The sequence below is a fragment of the Cygnus olor genome, chromosome 15 (genome assembly GCF_009769625.2).
Source record: "Cygnus olor isolate bCygOlo1 chromosome 15, bCygOlo1.pri.v2, whole genome shotgun sequence".
NCBI lineage: Eukaryota > Metazoa > Chordata > Aves > Anseriformes > Anatidae > Cygnus > Cygnus olor.
Window position 1 is genome coordinate 8,051,196 of NC_049183.1, and position 24,421 is coordinate 8,075,616.

The 24,421-nt window shown below is 39.6% G+C and overlaps 1 protein-coding gene and 1 long non-coding RNA gene across 2 annotated transcripts in view; one reads left to right on the forward strand and one right to left on the reverse strand.

Moving 5' to 3' along the window:
- LOC121078748 overlaps positions 1-16,600 on the reverse strand; it is a 40,150-nt gene extending 23,550 nt beyond the window's left edge. The window contains exon 1 of the long non-coding RNA XR_005824717.1: positions 16,532-16,600. This is a non-coding gene — a long non-coding RNA (uncharacterized LOC121078748). The remainder of the gene's footprint in view (positions 1-16,531) is intronic.
- BMERB1 (bMERB domain containing 1) overlaps positions 1-24,421 on the forward strand; it is a 50,214-nt gene that overhangs the window by 12,805 nt on the left and 12,988 nt on the right. The window contains 1 exon segment of the mRNA XM_040575237.1: positions 12,375-12,498. Coding sequence (XP_040431171.1) covers positions 12,375-12,498 — 124 coding nt within the window.

Here is a 24,421-nt window from a genome sequence, read left to right on the forward strand (position 1 = left end):
ACACAACAAGAACGGCCAGATGATACACCACAGGCTGTTTCACGAATGGACTGCAGTAGTCTTGAAGAGAGTTTGTAGCTCAGTTCACGTCCTGTGGATGTTGGAAACCAGTCTGAAATGGTCGCACTGATACTGCAGATGCCCCTCCAGTGTGCTGTAACTGCTCTGAAAACATTCTGTCTCTGAGCAAGTCCTGTTTCCTCTCTGACAGTATATATGAGGCACTAGCAAAGACGCTCTGTGGTGCTAGATTTTTAAGTCTGATGTGTGGTAGGAACTGTACTGCGATGATATTAAGCAGGATTGAGCAGTCACTTGCAGACCAGCTTCCATGTGAAGGCATGCAGGTCATCTGTAATGACCTTATCCCAGTCACCATATGGGGAAAAAATGAGACCTGCCACATTTAGAATCTGGATCTTGAGAACTGTCTCAACTCAGAAATGCAATTTATATTAAAACAGAGGATTCAGTTTCAGCTGAGTGCAGAATCACATGTGAATTCACAAATAATGTCTCTGGGGTTTCTTAATTCAATGGGACTTGAGTTTAAAAAGGATTTTATAAAAAGACATTAATTCCAAACTCCCTTTGCTGTTTTCATGATTCTGTATTCCTAATTTATATGCATCTCCCCTCTAAGAGGCTGAAGAGATGTGTGCAGCTTTGTTATCATTGACTGTAATGGCAATTGGCTGAGGCATGCAAATTGCCTAGACATTCTTGGAATCAGCTTCAAAGTAGCATGGTTGAGCCCTGTAATTGCAATGTCAAAGCCCCTACAGGTTTTCAAGACCCAATCTGTGAGTCTCATTATGGTAATTTATGGTAGTGGACATAATTCTGCATACTCTGAATTTCTTTATATCAGAAGCACTCCCTGCAAACTTCAATCACGTTAAAAAATTCTTTATTTCTGTCTTAATAGTAAGACACTATCAAATCAGGCCTGGGGCTTTTATTTCTTTGTTTATGGGAAGACTTTCATAGGAAGTTAGATTTATCGTACATTTTCAAAGAAACAATTCATTATTAATTTTGGATTCCTTAGGCATTTATTGTGGTAGATGCTGAAATTGTTTTCTGATCTGTAAATATGTTTTGTGTCAGCTTTTAAGCTGCTGCCAGAGGGTGTGCTACTGAGGAAAAGTCCTCTCTCCCCCCCTAAAATTGTCTGTTTAGGGGACTGTCCAGGGCATTGTGAGTAACAGATCAAAGACATGATATAAAAATACAGAAAGCTAGTAGAAGTCTCAGTGATAGAAAAAAATTACATGTAAATAGTAATCATAACACTATAAAATAGCACCAGATGATATACAGATTTACAACTAGAAAGAAATCATTCTAGTTACAGATTATTAGGTAGCAAACTGCCCTTTCATACTGAATCAGTTCCTTGCATAAGCAAACACCCTTAGATCCAGGTGGAAGAACGTGAAAGCAGAGATGGTGGTGTCTCAACGCGATAGTTTGATTTGACAGGATGCATACTTACAACTTCTTAAATGGAGAAAGAGTCTGGAGTCTGTGTGGACAGTGTCTGACTGCAGAAACACTGGACCTCAAAAAGTTAAATTCTACCTGAATACTGAAAGAGTAAAGCCCCAGATAATGGTCAAATTATTTTTTTCTGCTTCCTGAGTCCACCCTCCTGCAACTGCAGACAATCACGCGATACCTGAGTTTATTCGCAGGACTTCTGCTGTTTGCTTTGTTCCCATGAAGGGAGGGCAGACCCTTAAAAGACCCAAATGCTCTGATCTTATTTTAAAATACCTTTGGTTCCATTCATCCAGTATCCTACTTCAAAGACTGCTTCAGTGTGTCACTGCTTTGGATAGTTACTAGTTTTCGTTCTAAATGTATTCTTTACGTAATGGCTTACAGCAGCCATTATCATTTAACATAAGTAATCCTTTCCACTGCCCTGATCCTCTCTTCTTGGCCACCAAAACCTCCATCATCACAAGCAGACGAGTTCCACAATTTTGACACCATCAAAAGTCAGGAGAATGCTGAAAACCGAAAGCTTAAGTACAAGATAAAACAAATAGAATTTATCATCCAAATACAGGATGGCAGTATAGATTTTAAGTTACATTAAGGGTAGGCCTGAATATCACATTAAGTCCTGAGCATCACATCAAATTTCTTACAAGCCCTCAAGACTGGTACAGATTCGCAGGATCGTCACTGTCAAAGAAAGATGAACAACTACTGAGAGAGGAGCTGTTTTCTCCAGATACCTTCACAACCAAATTGATGTCTTCTATGGATAGAGTAGTTTCTTAGACTAGAGAGAGCTTTTTCCTGGGGGAAGTGTAAGATTAAAGGGTTGTATAATTAGAAACCCACTTAGGAAATTGGAACTGTCATAAATTGACCAAAGACAAAGCCAAGAATAATTACTGCTTGTAAATTTCTCAGGATAACAAACAAGACAATTTAATTGATGTTTTTTTTAGAGGCAAGATCTTTATAGATTTACCCTTATGGGCTTGTGCTGGTATCTTTAAATAGGGAACATGGTCAGAAAATGGTCCCTAAAGTAGAAAGTTGGGACCATCATTTGACTATAAAACTTAGAGTTAGTAAAGTACTGTAGACCATCCTTAATTAACCATCACTTTTACTGCCTGAATGTCTACTTCTGTTTGGAAATATGTTGAATTAGAAAACACAAAGCAGAATTTATTTCAGGTTCAGTTTTTAAAACAGCCTTTCTTCATTGCAACACTACTGTAATCTAGAATAATATGCTGTAATGTAGAAATACAGCATAAAAGATGCAGAGCAACAAAGAATCTCACTTGGGCACTGGGCAGGTACAGGCACTTTCTTACACATCAGACATGAAAGGAGTCAATGTGTGCAGTATTTCCAAGTATGATACCATAGAAACCAAAAGGACTTTGAGAGTTAGAGGAAGGAGTTAATATTCAACATTGTGAATCTGGAGTTCACATTTCAAGAGAAGTCTCAGTGAGACCACAGTGCACAAAAGCCTGAAATAGGAAAGAATAGACCGCCGCCGACATGCTTTTTGCAAAGGTAAATAATGAAAAATAAAAGGTCAAAGCTTGAAGATAAGAACAAGAAAGTACAGGATATGCTACTCAAAGAGAATCTTCTGATAACAAGAGGCTCTTTGATATGGAACAGAGGGCAGTGATTCTGGAAGTGCAGTGGGCAATCACACAGTGCTTTTTATATTCTCTGCTTATCTAATTTTAAAATTGGGTCATACGATAGAGAATGAGACTTTTGAAGTAGAAAGTCAGGTTGTAGTATGTCTAGACTGTAGATCTAACTGCAATGATTTAAAAAAAAATAATTAATGGCCTGGACAAAATAAATCCCAATATTATAGTTGTGCTGTTGCACTCAGATCACAGATGACTGTTTGAACAGATCCATTTCCAGTCACATCAGATGAATTTAATATGCCTTGGAAGGAATTAATATGGCAAACAGCATGATCTCTGGTGTTTTCCACCATTAGTTGGTTTGTTTTTTGGTCACCACATGGTAATTTAAAGACTTGCTCAAATTCTGTTGAATTCAACAAAATGGTGAATGTCAGTTCTGTCCTGGGATTTTGCTTTTTTTTTCTCGCATTCTTTCTTCCCTCTGCTTTCACCAAAGGCTAGCACATCACATCCCAGTTCTACAAAATTAATCACGTTGTTAGTTTTAGGCACAAAATACCAACAGATTTCTACAGATTTCTGAAAAGCTGAGCCTGAACTTCCAGCACTTTTTCATGCTTACTCTTCTTCAAAGGCAAAATAGTTGCATGCCTAGAAAGGCAATTTAAATATGACACATGCAAAAGGAAGGAAAAAAAAAGAAGCTGAAGTGAAAGACTCTTGTTGACTTTAGTGAGTGTTGGATTAGGAGAAGGGACCTGCAGGGCTGATCATCTCCGCAAGACAAATTCATGCTTTCCTGTCCCCTTGACCCAGCTGTTTTTTCCCTACAGAGTGTATATGGTGTAGGGCTTACTGCTCATATTTCTGCATAGAAGAAAACTATGGTTTTGTTTTGTTTATCATTTTGAAGTTATTTACATATGCTTAGTGAATGCTGATCAGAGTATTCAAAGATGGCAGAAAATACGTATAAATTACAACATATTCAAGCTTTGCATAAAATTGCACATTCTCATTCTAAGTCATGGTAGCCTATTATTAGAAAACAGGAGATAGTAATTCATATATAATGACAACAGATTATCTTTGATATTCAGTGTTGAATATTAAATAAGACTGAGAGGTGGTTAAATATTGAATGAGAGGAGAGATGAATAGAGCAAAAGAAATAATATTATCAACCCATGACTTCTTCCAACGGTTGTGATATTTAATTCAGAAAAAATTGAAACAAACCTTCCAAAGTGCCCATATTGGGCATACAGTAAATACATCTTTTTAGGATGCTTGTGCCTTTCCTAGTCTTTACTAATGCTGCTAGTATGTCCTACAATCACATATTATCATTTTAATTATAAAAAATAGCTATTTCCAGAAGAAATCTGTGCAAAAGCAGCTATTATCCTAAGGGATGATAAGAAGTATTTTTTATTCTCTCTGGTTGCAAAATAAAAATATTTTCACTGCAGCTGATGCTGCAACAGTGCTTTTCCCACTGAGTCTAAGCATTACTATAAAAGCAAGTTTTCCTTTCCTCCCACAAATGGCAAGTTTAAATGTGAGATAATTCATTTGCATCATCTCAGAGAGGTGTCGTGCTTCTCTGCAGGTTGTAGCAGGGTCTCTCTACAGACAGGAATTTGTTGTCTCTTGGTTGTGGAATTGCTGAATGGACTACAGACATGAAGGGACTGCTCAGGTCTAGTTCTTTATCTCAGAACATAAATGATCTTGAAGCAGAGCACCAGAGAGCTGAATTGGCCAGTACTCTGACATCAGGTTTACTGGAAACATAGATGCACCACTGTTCCCCATGAATATCACCCATTTTCTTTTTCTCCTTCCCCAAATGACTGTTCAGAAACAGGGATATTTGGTGACCGTGACATTCCCTGACATCCTGGCATTTAATCACCTTTCAGTATGCCTCTCTGGCACCTTCCTGCCAAAGGGGTTCCTTAGGGCTGCCAGATTTCACAGCTGCCTGTTGTGAAGCCAGGCTGTAAGGCCAACCAACCAGCCCAGAAGTCTGCCCTGAGACATAGAGCATGAGAAAAAACAGCCTTGGGATTTCCAGGTGCCCTGCTGTCTGGCAAAGATGTTGGAAGCTTTCATGCTTGGTCCAAGCCAGTATTTCAGGGCTCCAGGATTACCTCCTGTGCACCTGGGAGCTGGACTGCAGTTGCATCTTCTGCTTCCAGGGCTTTCTGGCTCTGCGCAGAGAATTCAGCAGCTCCAGAACTGCAAGGCTGCTCTGATTCCCCATTCTCTGACAGAAAAACAGGCTCTTCGCACAGATAGTTAATTCCCTTTGAATTGATAGTAAACTTACTGAATCCAAAATATATCCCCCGAATACTCTGAACTCCACTTCACTGGCAGACTCAGTTTTGTCAGAACGTTTCTGGCCACCATTACTTGCAAGAACAAAGCACGTCCAGCCACCTAAGGAGGATATCTGCTCAGACTGTGTAAGCTCAAAGTGCATTTCATGGCGCCTATGTGTCACTGATTCCAAAATGAATAATGGTGTTGCTCAGCCCATGAAGAAGTATTAAAATGGATTCCAAAGCTGTAACAGCCACAACGAGAAAGAAAGACTTCAGCTTTCTGCTAGAAGCGAAATTCAACTCTGTCATCTCCAGTATTCTGTGCTATTGATGGAGGCAAAGTGATTCTGAGAACTTTAGCACATATAAGGGCAGTAGAACATTACATTTTTGCTCTTCCAGTAACAGTCTCCGCACACTACTGCCATCTTTAGAGATTACTATTTCCCAGTGTTAAAACTCATCAGGTGCGTGCACTCCTGTTGCCTTGATGTAGCCTATTAGCTGGTTACTGAGGCCTGATACAACCAGCAGCGTGATTCCAACGTTTACTAAATTGGCTGTCATCACCAGTCTGTCTTCAGTGCAAGAGCTGAAACAGGAGGGCCAGTTGACAAGTAGAGGGAAGAGACTGCCCTGAGGGAGAAGCCTGCAGCATTTCCTAGGCTAACCCACTGAACTGGTCTGTATTCTGTGCTCTGCAGGAGGAGGACTGACTCCTGGGATGTGTGTAGGGGGGCCTTCATCTCAGAGACATTGGGACTCAAGACAGTACAAAACTTTTCTTAACACTGTTCACAGAAGGAGAAAATGTGAAGCACAGAGTTTATGTAATGCACATCAAAACAGTCAATATGGCTGCGTGCTGCTGTTTGAAACAGATGTGCAGTGATCTGGTACAGGTTGCTATATTCTATATTTACATATGCAGATTCCTTTGGAATGTTTCCAGCAATCATCAAAAGAAAGGGATACCCTGACGAAATGAGCCTTCTTCCAAGGGTTGCTGCAGTCATGAGGACTATTTCCATTTCTAACTGTAGGGGGAGGGTCAGCACTGGGTACAACAAAGGCTGGCAGCCCTATAGTCGAAATGAGCCCTGTGCTGAGAGTCACAACAAGGCATGCAGGGGCAGCATCCTCACTGGCAAGGGCGCACTCCAGTGGTGTCTGAGCAAGGGGACAGAGCAGGTCTGGTGACAATGCCCAGGGCCAGCACAGTCCAGATCTCCAGACAAAACCCCCAGTTACAAGGCAGCTCCAAGTAGGAAGTAAAGTCCAGGTCTCGGAGGGAGGGAGTGGGCAGAGTCTCAGCTTGAAATCTGCTGCTGAGCAAAAGGAGGGGGAAAGGATGGGGAACCTTTGCTGAGGCCTCTCAAGGTCAGATGCCTGCCCCATGTCCAAACCAGCTGTGAGCCCAGAGTGGTGGGATGTGCTCAGAGCCGTGACAGTTAGGTCACTTCCACACTGGAACTGTCCTGTACCACCTTCACCCTTTCCTCTGTCTCCCCATTTTAAAATGCCTGCCTGTCATGGAAGCCAGGAACAAAATACATTGCAGCTGCTTGTGCCGTGTTTAGCTATTGGCTATATTTATATGGTAATTCCAGCATAAACCATTGAAAAACACCATTCCACAAACATGCCAAATTTAATCATTGCTAGGATTCACAGTAATAGAATGCTGCAGCAGGCTAGATTAGGAATGAGTAATTAGATGTAGCTTTTTCTGCATGGGTTAGTTATTTGCCACTGCATCCTGCCCCAGATGAGTTAAATTAAAAGAAAAAAAACCAACAACAACAAACACCATAGTATGTGAGCCTCTGAATACACTTGAGACAAAAGTAAATGGTATAGTAATAGGCCTGGCTACAAGACTACTCAGTCATGCCTCCAGGTGACAAGCTAGTGACAAGCTGCATGAACAATCTGATAATTTGATTCTTTTCACATGAACGTTTTTTATCTGGAATATTTTGTACTATACCAGTTTATTTTTCTGCATTATGGAACTATTTCAGCTTCCATCTAGCGTTCTTTTTTTAAGTTGTACCATCTGGTTCTCTTTTCATCTGTCTCTAACCTGTGCCTCCTGCTTACTTCTGCTTTGGCTCATCAACTAACAGCGGTCGTGAAAGTCTTGATTTTGATACCTGAAACAGCACTGGGAGTTGCTCTATTAGCCTTTAATATACTTCAGTGAAAACAGATCAGTTTAAGAATTTCATTCAGTTCTTGAGAAAGAGCAGTGCTGACCCAAATTTGGAACAAAATTTAGCCATTAACAGTATTTTAACAAAGATTATTATATTATCGGACAATTTAAGGGAGTGGAAATAGGCCTCAAATTGTTCAGTTTAAATCCAGTCTGGAACAGCAATGACTTAAAATCATTGTCAACTGAAGCACTGTAGCTGGGTGGGCTGAGCAGCAGGTTTGTTGCTGAGTGGTGTCTACGTTCGAGAAGCCATGCAACTGGTTTGCAATGCAATCCTTTCAAGAGCTCTCAGAAGTCATGGATTGACTAATCAGAGTCTCCTTGAAGATAGTTCCTTCATGTCAAAGATGAAGAAAAGTGGCAGGTTAGCTGGGTCATTACCCTTACCTTTGCTGGAGCTCCTCTGTTGCTAAATGACTCGGATGATTCTTCAAGACTGAGTGATTGATGGCTTCCAAGTGCAGCAAACTCACAAGCAAGGGAAAGGATAAATGATGTCCTGAAGAGACGCTGAGATCCAGCAGACCTTGGCTCTGCCACAGACTTGCTGTGTATCCATAAGCAACTCATTGCTCAGCTCTTACTGCCTCTACTGCAAATCGGGCACTGTTACAGGTAGAGTTCTGATTGTTGTTCAATATGAGGATACTATCAGAATAACAATGACATAGTTTTGGGTTCCTAAGGCATGGGTTCATAACTGTTTGCATTACTGATACACCTCACATTCTCCATGCCCCTGACTTTGACAAAGATGATGATAACAAAACCCTGAAATTATAATTAAACCAATGGTTCTAGAGCACAGGGAGCTGCTCAGTGGACAACAGGGTACTTGCATCAAGTGACAGCAGTAGGATTTCTGCTGATGATTAGTTTTTCCATACAGCATTTCTTACCAATTTGTCTGAAACTATTGACACCAAGTGCAATGTGTTCTCCCATTTCTCCTTCTATTGCTTCAGGCTTCTTTTAAAGTTTTCTTTGTACTTATCAACTCAATAGGCATTTTATTTTTTGTTGCTTCTCATCACAGGTGGCTAATGTTCCAATTCTGGCTGGCACACTGAGGATGCAGTGTGATCATTAAGTTAATGCTAAGTTTAACTATACCGGTCTACATTTAAATTGAAGCAAAAATATGCATAAGTAGCTTCCTCTTCAATCCCGCTCATTATATGTAATAGCTTGATAATTTCATTTCTATGTAGCAATTATTTTCATGTTAATATCCTTTTGTGCATACAGTAATAATATTGTACTTGTTTCTTTGTCACTGAAAATTATCCTGGAGATTGTAGAGCTCAGAGAATAGTTCAGTCCTGTCACTAGCTGTGACTAATCTGTGTTGTCTCCACTTTCGCTTTATGAATTTTGTCTCATTACCAGAGTCAGAGCTTTGATTTGTATAATAATAATATACGTGAAAAAATAGTTGACTAATGCATGCCAGCTCTAAATAAACTTAAAGGTTTCTCCTTTCTTTTATGAAAAGGCAAGAGGCTTCTGTGTGAAGCTGTTCAGAATCATGTCTCAGAGCACTAAAGGTGTCAGGAGAGCTAGAACTTTACTCGAAGCCTTAACAACGTTAACATATTCTTTCCCAAGAGCTTTCATCACAGGAGCACAAATCATTTTCTGAACAATAATTATCCATTAGAATTGCTGCTGCCAGGTAGGCCAATTATCCACTAAGTTAGAAGAGAAATTCATATACAAACAGGTGAAGGTGTGAGGTGGGAATCCTGATCTCTTCAGAGGCTCATGATTTCCAGAGCGTCTGCACACTTGTGCTCTACTGTTTCAGGATTTTCAGGAAATACTGTTCTAATTGTGCATTTTACCCTCAAAGCCTGCCTTAAAAATGTGTACTCTATAGAGAGGGCCAAAGTGGGTGGCATACTGCAGCACTGTTGGGTTTATCAGACCTATGGACACACCTATATAAAGTAAATTAGCAGCTGTCAAAGGAGCTTACTTAGTCTTTATCTGTTAGGAAGGGAGGTCCAGATAAAGCTGGAGGTGCAAAATGGTTTTGTTCCTTAATTGTGTACAAGTGAACATGCATAAAGCAGGGCCAATATCCTTCAGTCCCTCCTCCTTGGAAGACCGTGCATACCCATCTAGAATTGGCTGTTAATCTCTTCCAGCACCACAGAATCCCACACTTAGTTCTCTGTATTCTTACCTTCAAATACCTTCCTATGTCAACTGCCCTGTTTTTTTTTGTCTCCAAGTTGCCTTAATCCAGTTCTTCCTAATACTCTTTCCAGTCTGAAATCTCTATGAGAATTAAGTTTTTTACAGTATGCTCACAGCACACGTGCTGCTATGGAGATAAACTCCACTACTCCTTCTACGTCTGTATTGTTCTAGCTGCATCTCCAAGTTCACAGACAGGTTGTGAACTAAGATCTTATGGTTTCTATATTTATTTCGTCTACTTTCAAACCTGTGGTGCCTTGCTTATATTTTGGATTATTTTAAAATCATTGCATAATTTTGGATAGCTTTCAAGACTATTTTCTCAGGTTCAAACACATGTTGAGTGGGATGTGAAGGAGAATCTGTGACTGTTCTGCAAGAGGTCAGACTAAACTACTGCTGTCACAATAATTCTTGCCTTGGCTCTAAGCATGTGTGGCATAAGGTTTGTCCATGATTCCCCTCCTGAACTATTGAAATCACATTATGATAGCTGATCTGATCCAAGGGGTAATACTGTGGCACTTACAGCTACAGTTGCAGAGGGAAATAAATTAGTTCCTTTTTTTTTCTTTTTTTCCCTATTTCTTGAGCTCTTGAGAACTAATTTTAAAATGTATATGCGTATATCTGTGTGTGTATGTGTGATATTTGTGGCTTGTCCTTCTAATTACTGGTATTAATGCTTTATTTCATGGTAGCACCAGAATAACTTCCCATCTCCTGCTTAATATTTTTGGAAAATAAATTTGCATCAAAGCTAACTTTGCTGCAGGCAGTTAAAACAACTCCACAGCACTGAAAAGCAACAAGGGGCAGAACTACACTTACAGAATCTTTGTCCTAGTTTCTTTGAAATGCTGTCTGATAAAACATCTCAAGTATTGTATTATAATTGTGACCACCTGTTAGTGGTAGGACAGCACGCTAAGTGCTCTGCTGTTAAGTTCCAGACTTCACTATAGTATAGTTCCTCATTCCCAAATGTGGTTGAGGGTGTGAGGGGAGGGGGGCTGGATACAGTCCCTGAGGGTGTTTTCACTGGAGCTCACCCTTCCTGAAACATGTCTAGAGGCTCCAAGTTTTTAAGCTTCTACTTCAACACCTAAGTTCGTGGCTGGGATTTCAAAAGACGCGTGAGCTTTACACTGTGGAGCTAGCCATCAACAACAGAACTGGAACAAGGCTTCTTAGGACATCTAGGCTATACCTCCAGTAAATATGCCCCAACAAACACAGTGATTTCTGGTAGGAAATTCTGTCTTCTACAGGCAGTAGTTGTGTGTTCAGACACACAAGATAGCCTTACTTTACCAACAGTTTTGCAATCTGAGTTTTAAAAACAACTATGGAGAAATGGCTGTTCTCTCATGTGAGAGATTGTGTCACTTTTTAATATTTATTTATCCACTTTCTTCATTATGAACTGAAGCCAAAAAAAGCAGACAATACTAGCAGGATAACTTAAAACAAGCAAACAAAAAAAAACATTAGGGCCAAATTTATTTTCCTTATATCCTCCAGAATTTCTTTAATTTGCTTCCATTTTGAGAGAACAGCTGTTTATGAACTATGCCGATGCAGAGCTTGTATTTGCTGAGACTTTGTAGTTCTGTTCCTACTCCCAAGTTTCTGTCAGAAATTCTTCTCAACTTAGTCTGTCATGAGAAACTTTGGAATTTGTCTCATAATAATCAAGCAGCTTTTTGTCTCCTATCTTCTGCTTAGTCATGGATGATACATTTTGACCTCTCCATTTTTTATTTTTCAAACCAATAGGGCTGAAACAGGCCTGCTTTCAGGGGTATGTCTGCATTTGGGTACCAAAACATGAACGCACTCAACATGTTAGTGTCTCAAATCTTGTTTAAATGAAATTTTGTTTGAAATGAATCAGTGCCCTCAGTAGGAACACTCAGCTCTATGAAGGGTTAGGCCCTGTGTCATTTCTATCCACATCTTTGGCTCTTCTGTAGTGGGTCTGGGCTGTTGCTCACACTGAGATAGTGGAATGACATAGAGAGTTACAAGAATTAAAAATGAGAAACCTGCATCTTTTTACATGGCCTGCACTTGGGCTAAGACAAGACTCTTCAGAGTTGCAAGTAATTGCTTTGAATGAGTTTTGTAGCTATGGCTATACTTGCAAAGTTTGTAGTGATACCAATTAAGGAAGAGTAGCTGAAGTTATGCACTGGGTTAGGATTCCCCAGAGGTGTGATGGATTCTGACTAGAAATGAATGTCACTTTGGTTTAGGGATTCTTTGACTGCAAAATGATTACATCAAAAGTAATAAGCAAAACAATAGAGGAAGCAGTCAATGTAGCACTCAGCTATTCTCCACTACTTGCATTAATTACCCCATAGCCAGATAGCTCTGTGATTAAATTCACATTCCTAAAAAGCCCTGTTAAGACAATTGGACTAGCTTCATTCATTTTCTCTCTTCTTTCACACACAGATCAACTTGACATAATTTCAATGGCTGAAACAACAATGATGCCTGAGGAAATTGAGCTAGAGATGGCAAAGATCCAGAGACTTCGGGAAGTCTTAGTCAGAAGAGAATCAGAACTCAGGTTTATGTAAGTATCAATTCTTCTGGGAAAATACTATGCAAAATTAATCGAAATAGGAAAGGATGCTATTTAGAAGACTTTTATCTGCTTGACATTTTAAAAGGAAGAAAGATAAAGAGCATTCCAGCTAGGTGAATGCTTGCAAAATGCCGCTGGGAAATGATTTTCGTAGTTGCAAAGGAAATTACCTTTTTTATGCAGCATGATTTGCAGACTATATAAAAGGGATCTATTACTTACAAAAGGAAACTTTAGCAAAGTGTGTGTCTACAGAGCATATTTTTATACCTGACTTCAGTCCGTTCTGGGAATGATATTTGTCTGAAGCTAATTCAGGCTTTGCTCCTCACTTCATTAGTGGTCTTAGCTCATGTCACAAGAGAGCACACTGTGTTCTGGACTAACAGCAGCCAAGGTTTGACATTTGTTAAATGGAAGCTATTAAGTTTTGAACACAAAACACATTTTGATGCATCAAATTAAATAGCAATATTCCATGAGAGATTTTCAAAACTGTCAAAAGGGTCAGGCATAGGAGCTCCACTAAAGGTTAATGAATATTAATCCCATTCTGATGATGAAGTCAGTACGGTTTATATTCCTATATCACTGAATTTAGACAATAAGGACTTATTAATAGGGAGTATATTATTTTGAAGTCCCATCTGTCTTTGTGTACTGCAGATCAGAAACTAGCACCTTTGCTGACAGGCCAACAACTGCAGTAGGTCTAAAAACCTGCTGAACACCATTTCTTGGCAATAATGAAGCTACATTACCAGGAAAAAAAAAAAACAAAACAACAACTTACAGAATCACAGAATGGTTTCGGTTAGAAGGGACCTCCAGAGATCATCTCTTCTGCTTGTAAGGTAAAAAGATAAGACTGGCACTTTAACTATTATTACTGGAGGTTAATTTCAGTGCCCTGACTTACTTGTGCTGCCAGAAGTAGGAAGCCTTACCTGCAAACAGCACAGAGCATATATACAGTCACTGCTTAGAGATCTTCGGAAATAAGGACTGGTTACAGTTACTCTGACCTTTAACAGTGCTGTAGTGCTACAAATAAAGTAAACAAAGCCAGTTTTGTCACACTTGCTCCTGGTAATCAAGTTAGTACTTGATAATTGGCTTGTACATAAATTTAATCTGAAAAAAGCCACATCATTGAACCCTGCAGTTCTCTTGACATTTTCTATATCAAACAAACACTGGGATAGAAATAAACTGTCCCACTGAATGAAAGCCATGGCAGACACCAGCTTGTCATACTTCTGCATGTTCTTCCCTTGTTCTATTTGTTCTCGTATCCAGTCTGTTCTTTTCATTTCCCCTGTGCTCACACTCATCACACTCACCACTCTGTATCGCTTGGCAGGTATTTCAGTAATGAACTGAACACAGAGGAGCTTGGTTATTGAAAAGGGAATACAACTGACATTCATTCTGAGCACAGTGCTCTTCCTGCCTTAGATATCCAAACACACCCTGCCTAGAGCTATCCAGGAGGACTCCCCAGCTGTCCACTGTCTGAGTGAGGAGAGCTTTTCTGAGCAGCTATATCAAAGTCTCCACTAAGGCTGGCCCTAGGTACTAGCAAAGCAGGCAGGTGACAGAGGCAGCAACTGTCAGAGATGGCTCCACTACTTTGTATTTCATAAATCCTGGAAAGCTCAGCTGGTTGCTGCTGCCACTGCCTTCAGCAAGGACTGAGGTCTGTGCCACAGCCCCAGCCCCTCTCATTCCTTCAGCAGCAGTACACCAACTGTTCCAGGGATGTTCACCCAGGTTTCTAGCCTGACTCCTCCGTTCTCTGTGGCACAATGTCCTGGCTCTGCTCATTAATCGTTGAGGCAGTAAAATTCAGTTTGTTAACACCACTAAGATGGTGAGATACATCTCTGTCTGCTCTGGCACTCTGCTTGCAACCCAAGACTGCACTGATCATGATTTTTAAAGCCCCCTGTATGCTTCCTATCTTTCTAAGCCCATCTACAACAAGCAAGTTCTTCATATTGGCTGCACTATATGTGAAACAAAAAGCAGTCCCTCTCACACAAAGACCTCCAGAATTAGAACATGCTTCCTTTAATACCCTTTAGGAGTCCAAAAATTATCTACTTGACTTTTGTATCATTTTTTAAACGTTTTTACATTTTATTCCTGACAGTAAAGGTGAATGGGAAGGACGGTGCTAGTGGTGCCCAACCAGTGTAGCAGCAGCTGTTCTTTACTGCCTTTCATTCTGAGTAGTTTACAATGACAGGGGCTCAGCTGTATTTGACTTTTAAAAACATATACTAACCTGAATACATTAACCTCCCGCTGAGATTAACAGCACAAATCACAGTTACCTCAGTGATCCAAGTTTTGTACCTGTTAACTAGGCAAATTACATAAACTCTCACTCCTAGACATCCTGTAGAAGACTTTATATGTGGCCGTATTTACTGCTTTTCAGTTATTTCCTGAAGTAGTGGATTGCCAGTATACCAAGACCAGAAGTCTGTATGTAGGTCATGAATTTTAGTAATTGGTTTCTCCTGACAGGACTAGATTCTCCAATGAATGACCTATAAAACCAACTACATGAAACTCTGCTGTGTCTGAAAGGTTTAAAACTCACTTGGCTTTGAACATGTGGCTGCCAACTAGTACTGCTACACCTATGCCCAGACCATTGAATTGAAGATAGCATTAATGAGAACCAGATCGCTTTAGTTTGTATGCCCACTTTAGCCTTTTGTTCTATTATAACAAAAGAATAAGACATACATATAGTAACAGAGACAATGTGTGGTACGTTTGTATTCCTGCTGTTTTTTCCCCTCATGCTGTTAGCAACAGAATAGAAATTCTCTTCATTTAAATTGGGTGTTATTTAGTTCTTACAAAAGCATGAACAATACGATGCACTAATTCCGTATCAGTTACACATCCAGGCACAGATTACATCTCTAGCTGCTTTTTAAAAAATAATGGTTCATTCTTCTCACTGTCTCTCTGTATTACTTATTTTTTGCATTCACATGTAGCCAGGTCCTAAAGCTAGGAAAAAGTATATTGTAGCTGTTATTTAAAGGAGAAGAAAAAAAAGGAATAAGCTAGAGGGTTTATGCTCTGAGTGTATCACCAGCCCTAATGGTGGCTGTGGCTCTCTCCTGTTGGAGCCATGCAGCCTGTCAGCTTTACTTATACACATCAGCAACTACCACAGTTCTTTCTTCACTATACAGACACTGTATTTTAACAATGTTCACACTTAAGAATAAGGAAACAAAACACCCCAAGCCAGACCTGTTGTTGACAGAAATCAGAGCAAGCTTTTCCCCTGTCAGAGCCATGGAGGTTTAATCTATGCAAGGAACTTGCTCTGGCTGCTAACTGAAATTACTGTTTACCTTGAAGAAGATGCACAAAGCAGACCAAGGTGCGATAATAAAACTCACCTTCACTGATGTTTGAAACAGCTTTGCAACAAGACTTGTTACGTTCTAACAGTTATGTCAACATTTTGCCCAAACAAATGCAGTAGCCATAAAATAAGGGCATTTGGAAGAGAAATGCTCCAGGTTAGCATAGCAGACAGTACAAAAACAAACAAAACCTAGCAGGGTGTGGATGCTCAGCAGGCCTGGAGTCAATTTGCATTTTCTCAGTCTTCTGTGCATGAACCAGCTAAATTTTCCTGCTGCTATGCAAGATCATCAATATAATGTAATATTCTTTAAGGCAGTTTCTCAGCTGTGATCTATGTATTATGTCTCTCAAGTTTTTTCAAAGCTCTTTTTCTCTTCAAAGCAACGTGAACTCCAGTGAGGGAATATTTAGCAAGACATACAGATAACTGCTTGCTTTGAAAGTTAAGGCACTGAGGCCGTGTTTTAGTTGGTGTTAATATTGTGAGGTACATATTACCTTCCCTCACTGAACAAAATAACACCAATGACTAATGGAGTCTGTAGGACAACAAAAAGGATAAAATGAAGTATGTTGTTCTTCCATCACTACACAAATATTACATTACAGTACTCACAGTTGGTAACACTTCAGTAGCTAGAAATCTTTACTGAATGGTTCCTCTTAAAAGCTTTAGAAGGGTCACTGTAGGGGTGAAAGAAAGAGTGGGATGGTGAATAAATAAAAGACAGATACTTAATCATCATTATTAAGTCAAAGCAAGACCTAAAGTATCAGAGGAGGAGAATCAGGCAGTGGGATTAAGCTTAGAAATAAATGATGGATTTAATAGTATCAGACTTAAACGGTGATACTCAGTAGTGTTCCAAAGTCATATAACACTATATGTTTGTCTTTTTTCTGATATAAATCTAAGCAGGCTCTATTCAGTATCTGATCTGTTAGCCTATGTCTATCAAACATATCAGTAATTCAACAGACCCAGATTTTCAGTTTTCTCAAATTAAAGTGAAGAAACTTTCAATTATATTTGAACAAATTTCATACACAGTTCTGTGATCAAGTATTGAGTTAAAATATCTTTATTTTTTTAATGAATTTCTCCCCTTTTTGCAATGGTAGCACTGAATAAGCAAGTTACTTTATGCTCTACTGGAAATGAAAATTACTTACAATCTTTGCTCTGGGCCACCGAAAGATTCGTCTCTTCAGGAAGAAGGCTTCCATCTTTTGAAAGAGATTTGGGTACCAAGTCAGCAGCAGTCACTCTCATGATATTGAAATCAGTCACAAGAGACCTCACCTACCTGCAGGTTCATGATTCGGGTTAAAGAAGGGAAAGGGCATCAAAAATTCCTTTAATAAGAGACACCCTTTTATTTTTCAAGTTTAGAGGGAGTCCTTCCTCTGTGAAATCACAGGAGGCAATACTACCTGCCTAGTAGGTCTCACAAGCCAAATGAACACCCTTTCTATGAGACAAAATGGCTGCCCAGTCTGTGGGAGCTCAACCACACAACACAAAATGGCTGCCCAGTTGGTGGGAGCTGAACCACACAACACAAAATGGCTGCCTAGCCTGTAGGGGTCGTGCACAGACTGATCATCTGGTACCCACCTTCCTCTTCCAATAGTTCTGAGGATTTTTTTTTTCCTTCCTCACAAGCTACCTGCACATCTTTTACCATGTCTTGGGCTGTGTTGCACAGAGGGCTGTGGGCTGCCAGCTAAGGCTCTCAAAAAACTATGTTTTTCCAGTGACCGCCTCCGATGACTATGACTACTACTGACAGCTTCCAGAAATTGCATCTTCCCTGACCAGTGGATAATTCAGGTATAGACTTATATCCATCAACATTATCTTAAAATTCAGAAGACATCCTTAAGGTGTTGCAGTTTTACCTGTACCAGGCCCACAAATCGTGTAAAGGCCACAGCTCCACAGAGCAATATTTATGAGTTTGCAGTGCCAGACCAAAAATTTGCTGTTTTCTCAAAGACAAATATAGATACTTCCGTGGTCTGCCTATCACTGTGCTAAAGAAAAACTTCCCAAAGCACACGTAACTCATTGAGAACAGTGGAAAGAGATGATTTCTCCTGTCTTAAAATGAAATAGCAGCAATTTTTAAGTGAAGACCACAAATACAGTTTCAATACACGTGGTTGTTCTCTCTTTTGTACTGCTTTTAGACTTCTTTCTACTCTTATGTGTCTGCCTTCCAGATAGAAGTAGAAAAATCTTGCTAGTGTGCTAAACATAATGTGAGACAAGTCTCAGTAATAGAAATTAAAGCACTTGAAGACCAAAATACATTTAAACACTGTGCCTTTATCAAACTCTGAAATTTGTGATGCCTTTTTATTGACAAAAATATTGCAAAATGTGGGGTTTTAATTTGTTGAGTGAAGTTCAATAAAATTCAACGTATGATGGCGGAGTGATTATGTTCTTAGTCTGAAACCTAAAAAGTTGTGATTTGAAAGGCAATGGAAGTAGCTGAACTCTTTTATCAATTAAACAGATTACATGCTTTATACCACAGAGGAATATTTCATCTTGGTAGTGTGTACAAAAGAGGGCAGCTTTCTGATTATTTGTGTTTTTCTTTTTAATAATACAATGAAATACAGGAAGCAAAATCAGCTGAAACAATCACTTAATGGGTCATGATGTTTCTTAGAGCTTGGTGCAAACTTCAAGTAAGATACTAGCCTTTGTCAGCCTGTCCTTTGCTTGGACCCTGGTATTGTTTTATTATTTAAAAAAAAGGAGGGCAGCTGAAGACAGCTGTACTCTTCATATCCAAGATGTCCACATTATTTCCAGCTGAATACCTTCTTGCTATGGATAATTACCTGAAGTTTATTTGGAGCAAATTTTCAGATTATAAAAGCTTTCCTCGAGTAGATAATGCCCCAATTTACATTATACAGTCATATTTTAGCTGAGACAAATATCTATGCACAATATCTACTGATACTGTGAAATTTCTTTAAATTATGCTGGGAACTGTTGTGACCACCTCCGACCTGCCCAGGAGATGAAAACACAGCTTAAAGCCATCATTTACTATCTCCAGCTCTTCTGGGTTTATTTTCAGAAAAGCTGAGGACTCAGCCCATATTGATATGAAGGAGACAGTATGTACATAAAAGCATCCATTTATAGTTAGGTGGCGTTCCCTCGCATTCTCTTCTCATGCTTCTCTCAGCTCATTTCCTAAAATGTTCTCTGTAATATGAGTTTTGGGTCAAACTGTAAATTTCCAATCTGTCTTTGCTGCTAAGGAAAGCAAACATACCACTTCAGAACATGCACACTCTGTCTGCCTTTGAAGTTCTCCTGTTCCACTTTCTTTTTTTTTTTTTTTTTTTCCTTTTCTTTTCTGGTGAGATAACAGACCCAGAAGGCAAGGGAGCTGCTCATGCAGCTTGCGCATTTAATGCGCAATCTACCTTGCGCATTTAATGTGTTACTGCTATGGATACTTGTGTGTGGCTTCAAAAGCAGTTAGGATTCATATCACTGCAGAGCATGGAAATCTACCACGCTGAAAGACATGATTGTAAAAATAGATAATGCATGTGTTGGCTCCATTCAGCTGATGGATGGACAGGCAGTAAAACCTCAGAATACTATGTGATACAGGAACAGATAAAAAACTGAAGTTCAGAATAATTTGTTGTGCAGAATCCGTGCATTTAAAAATATTAGCATATTCTGACCCAGAAAATATTAATAGCATAGGTGAGATTTTATCATCCACAGTTACTGCCTATGGCTGTGAACAGAAAAGGCACTGAGTTCTTATAAAATAGCATTCCCTGTCATCATGAAACATGCTCCTTGGGAAATCTGCCAGTGCCTGATACTGCTGGCCTTCCAGATGGAGAGCAAAACTTGAAGCCAGCTATATTGGATGACCTTGAACTAAAACTGTAGAAGCTGCTTCTGCCTGTGATAGCTATCTTGGGAGTGGTTATCTCTGCCACATGGGCAATACTGAATGGCAATTTTTTAATGTACAGAGCATACAGGATATTAAATGGTAAGCCCTGTTAGTTTGCTCCAGGTGATTATTGAAAATAGTTTTACTTACCTCATTAACCTTGTTTTATTGGTAAAAATATTACCAATAAATACACAATGTTTGCTTAATGTCTCTGTGGTTATTACAGTGCTAAACTAACACTGAAAAAGCCAGATTTACCTCTACAATGACTTAGAATTAAAATTGGTCATTGTCTTTGTACGCTCTCCATACACACTATTAGATGACTCCCTCATCTTCAGAGTGCTCATAACATCTACATCATCCAAATTCTCCATAGAGCCATTCTGTTTTTCAGACCATTTTGCACTATTATGTTTGCTTACTTATAATCTCAGGAACAATTACCTTTTGTGTAGATACGTTTGCTGCAACTTGACATTGCCCTGGTAATAAACTCCTGATAGCAGCCCCACGGCTTCATTAGCAAGCCAGCGTAAATAATTAATCCTTGGTGTTTTTTGTTTGTTTTTTTTTCTTCTAATTAGGCTTACTTTGCCTTTTTAATCTTTATCCTTTTCCCACTTCACAAAAAAAACAAGAAATCTCTCTTTTGCTGCTATGACATTGATGTACCTGCCAGTAGTAGTACAGGTGGGATAGTAAGTAATGGTTGTTAGTCTATATTATATTTATTGGACATAATGGTGGAATTTTAAATTTAGGGTAAATTCATCATGGAGAAAAATTAATAGCGAAAGATCTTTTTAAGGATAGTAACACACAACAGAGGTCAGGTAGGATTCTTACCTTTATGTCTTTTGTATTATTGACAGCTTATTGGTATTTTAAAGTACAGCAAGGTTTGTTGTACTGCGGAGAAGGACTTGGGGGTTCTAGCGGGTGCAAAGCTCGACATGAGCCAGCAGTGTGTGGCTGCAGCCCAGAAGGCCAACTGCGCCCTGGGCTGCATCAACAGAGGTGTGACCAGCAGGACAGGGAAGGGATTGTCCCCCTCTGCTCTGCCCTCATGAGGCCTCACCTGGAGCCCTGTGTCCAGGTCTGGGGCCCCCAGCACAAGAAGGTTGTGGAGCTCTTAGAGCAAGTCCAGAGGAGGCCATGAAGTTGATCAGAGGGCTTGAGCACCTCTCCTGTGAAGAAAGACTGAGAGAGCTGGGGATGTTCAGCCTGAAGTAGAGAAGGCTCCGTGTGGACATCATTGCAGCCTTTCAGTACTTAAAGGGAGCTTATAAAATAGATGAAGAATGACTTTTTACGTGGGCAAATATTGATAGGACAAGGGGGAATGGTTTTAAACTAAAAGAGGGGAGATTTAGATTAGATGTTAGGAGGAAATTCTTCACTCAGAGGGTGGTGAGGCAATGGAAATGGCTGCCCAGAGAAGCTGTGGATGCCCCATCCCTGGAGTTGTTCAAGGCCAGGTTGGATGAGGCCCTGGGCACCCTGATGTAGTGGGAGGTGTCCCTGCCCATGGCAGGAGGATTGGAACTGGATGGGCTTTAGGGCCCTTCCAACCCAAACCATTCTGTGATTCTCTGAAGGTATGTCTGCTGATTGCCTTGCTTTATGCAGTCACTGTAAAGTGAAGCTATACAAGAACTGCAGAAATGAGAGGTTAATTCATTTGGTTATGATTACCTTCAGTAAAACAAATTAGAAAGCCCATGTTTTAATTTAGAATGGGTGCAGTAAATATCTTAGACTCACACAAAGTGGGAACATGAAACAGTCTCTCTCTCCTTACTGGCTAAATTTGAAAAGTACTACCGTGCAAAGGAGCCTGCGTAAGCAGAATATCTCCATTCTGAAGTAAGAAAAGGCTGCAGTGATTGTTGCCTTTGTATGAATGAAGTTAATTTTAAATTTTAATTAATTTTTCAACCAAATACTTTGTTTCTAGTGACTCATGAATGTAGCATCAACTGTTAATTTTCAGTGGCTTAATGCCACATGTGGCAAGAGTGACACACAATGAGCATCACACTGGGTGAGTGTGAGAAGGAGGGAGAGGTGTAAAAACATGCACCAAATGTCAAAGGTGTGGGTAGTGGTAATCACTTGCTGGTTATATATGCTAAGCAGATGTTCCGACTTCTGCTTTTTTGGCTAGTTTTGATTCTTTCCCTGCTACTTTTTCTTTGTTCTGTGTATTTTCTGTTTTCTCTCTCTAAGGTTAAGCATGGAATTCTCTTAAGACTACTTCTATGTATAACACCAAGTACTTTCCTCTGATTTTGGCATCTAGCTGTTACTACAGTGCAAAGAAACACCACCAACAAAACGAGATTTTTTTTTTCATGAATAGAGTTGTAGCTGTTGTCTGTGTTTTCTGATAAAATCTCTTTTCATGGAAAGGAGTAATAAATCTGTCCTTCACAGTATTATAATCTTAGCTATGCAATATAACTTGCTATGAATTCCTTCCTGTTTTTTTTCTTCTTTTCATATTCTGTCTTGCTCTAGGAACATACAGTGCATGCTGGGATCCTAGAGAGAAGGAAGCAATTGTGTGATGCATATTTTTCAACAAATATACGTGTCAGGCTGTGGGCTAATCCCATAAAGAAAAATACCAAGCCCAGCTTTATGAGGGATACCATTTATATGGCTGTCCCATTGGCATAGCCTGGTGTGGTACACGCTGTTCTGCAAGATAGGGTTAATTCATGGCTGTGACTCTATTTTCCATTCACCTTTCCCATCCCAAGCACATTGCAGTGGTGTTTCACCTGTAAATACCCAGCCTCTTTGAGGGAGTAACAAGGAAACTGTAAGCTGGGAAGTGGCCCAACCAGGTGCCCGTAATGGAAGTTGCCAGACACCGAGAGCCTAAGGCTTCTGAGATTAGGGACAGCATTTCTAGGGGACTGCCATGGACTTGGAAGCCCCAAGGAGGTCACTGTGTCCACTGTAGGACTGGGAACTCCTGAAAAGTTCAACTCTAATGAGAGTCCCCAGCTCTACAGATGGGAGCCTGGAAGCCTCAGAAGCACACCTTCAGGACAGAATTGCAAAGTTCCAGATTGTGCACTTTAAGATGGAATGTAAATACAAGTTAGCTCTCAGAGAGGCAAGAAAAATCCCTTTGTTCACATTGATCTCTCTGCAGACCCATCTCCTTTGCCCGGTTTGATCGCAATCAATTGCAGAGGAAAATATGACATTACAATTTCAACTGTGTGGCAGTGAAAATACTATGCTAAAATGCTCAGAAAATAATATATTTTTGTATTGTTGTATAATGATAAACATAATTAGCAAAGTATTTAATGAATTGTAGGCTTGGTACCTGTTAGTTAAGATATTTGCATCTTAGGAAAAAATGCAAAAGGAAGAATTCTCATTACTATCTCTATTGGGCAGCTAGGAAAACAATTATTAATAGAAACTTTTCTTTAAATAACATTTTCTACACTGAATAGATGTTGTGGTTGTCACCAATTGCTGTTAATAGAAGAGGAAACAGCTCTGGCCATCTTTAATCTTTTGAATTAGTCATTCTTAGGTCAGTAATTTAACACTGTATTTCCAAATGTAACTTCATAGCAAACTGTGTTTGACTTCTCAGTTCTCATCTACCTGTGGTATGGTTTGTATGATTGGAGAATGGAGTGATCTCCATTGATAGATAGTGTTATAAAATAATGTATGCTTAACATACCATGCATATACAGTACTCACAAAAATATTGTGGCCCACCCTTTTGCACAGTTGATCTTCCTCTTAGTGAAGATGCTCTGTAATAACATACAACTCTTGGTGTGTGATCTCTCTGTGATCTCTCTCACTTGTCTTCTGCTATAAATAGAGAGTACAGATCAGCTGTGATTCAGCAGTGAATTGGAAACTCCTGAGATGGACTGGCTGCCAGTGTTTAATTTTATACCAGATACTTTTATATTCTTCTCAGCTTTGGTACAAAATAGTTGGTCTTCTGGTTTTAAAAATAAGAAAAGGTCAAATATGGAGGCAAAGTAAGAAGAAAAGTTATCGATTCTGCTAAAAATGATACATGGCCAAAACTAGAGGTTCCTACTTCTACTGCCTAATAACAATAAAATTACCAGACCAGTTTAAATGAACTGCATACATAAAAGTTGTCCCTGTGCTTTTAACGTTCAATCTTCTGTATGCTACTGTGATGGGGCTTAGATACTTCTGAATTTAAATCCGACGACTCTATTTTATATTTTTAGATGAATTAGATAAGACAATTTTTGTCACAGAGAGAAATATTTCCTTCCACAGTGCGGCCTTTCCAGGAAAGCTCATTCTCTTGTTGCTATTGAAGCTGACAGTAAAACTTCATAACTGGCAGAGGAGATGGCCAAGCTCAAGAGAATTTAACAATGTCAGTAAGAATGAAATACAGACAGCTTCTTTAGACACTGTTCTGAATTTCTCTGAAATATGCCTTAAATGTGACCTCCAGGGACTCGGATTTTCAAGTCCTGCCATCTTCAGTTGAATGAAAAGACAGCTGAATTACA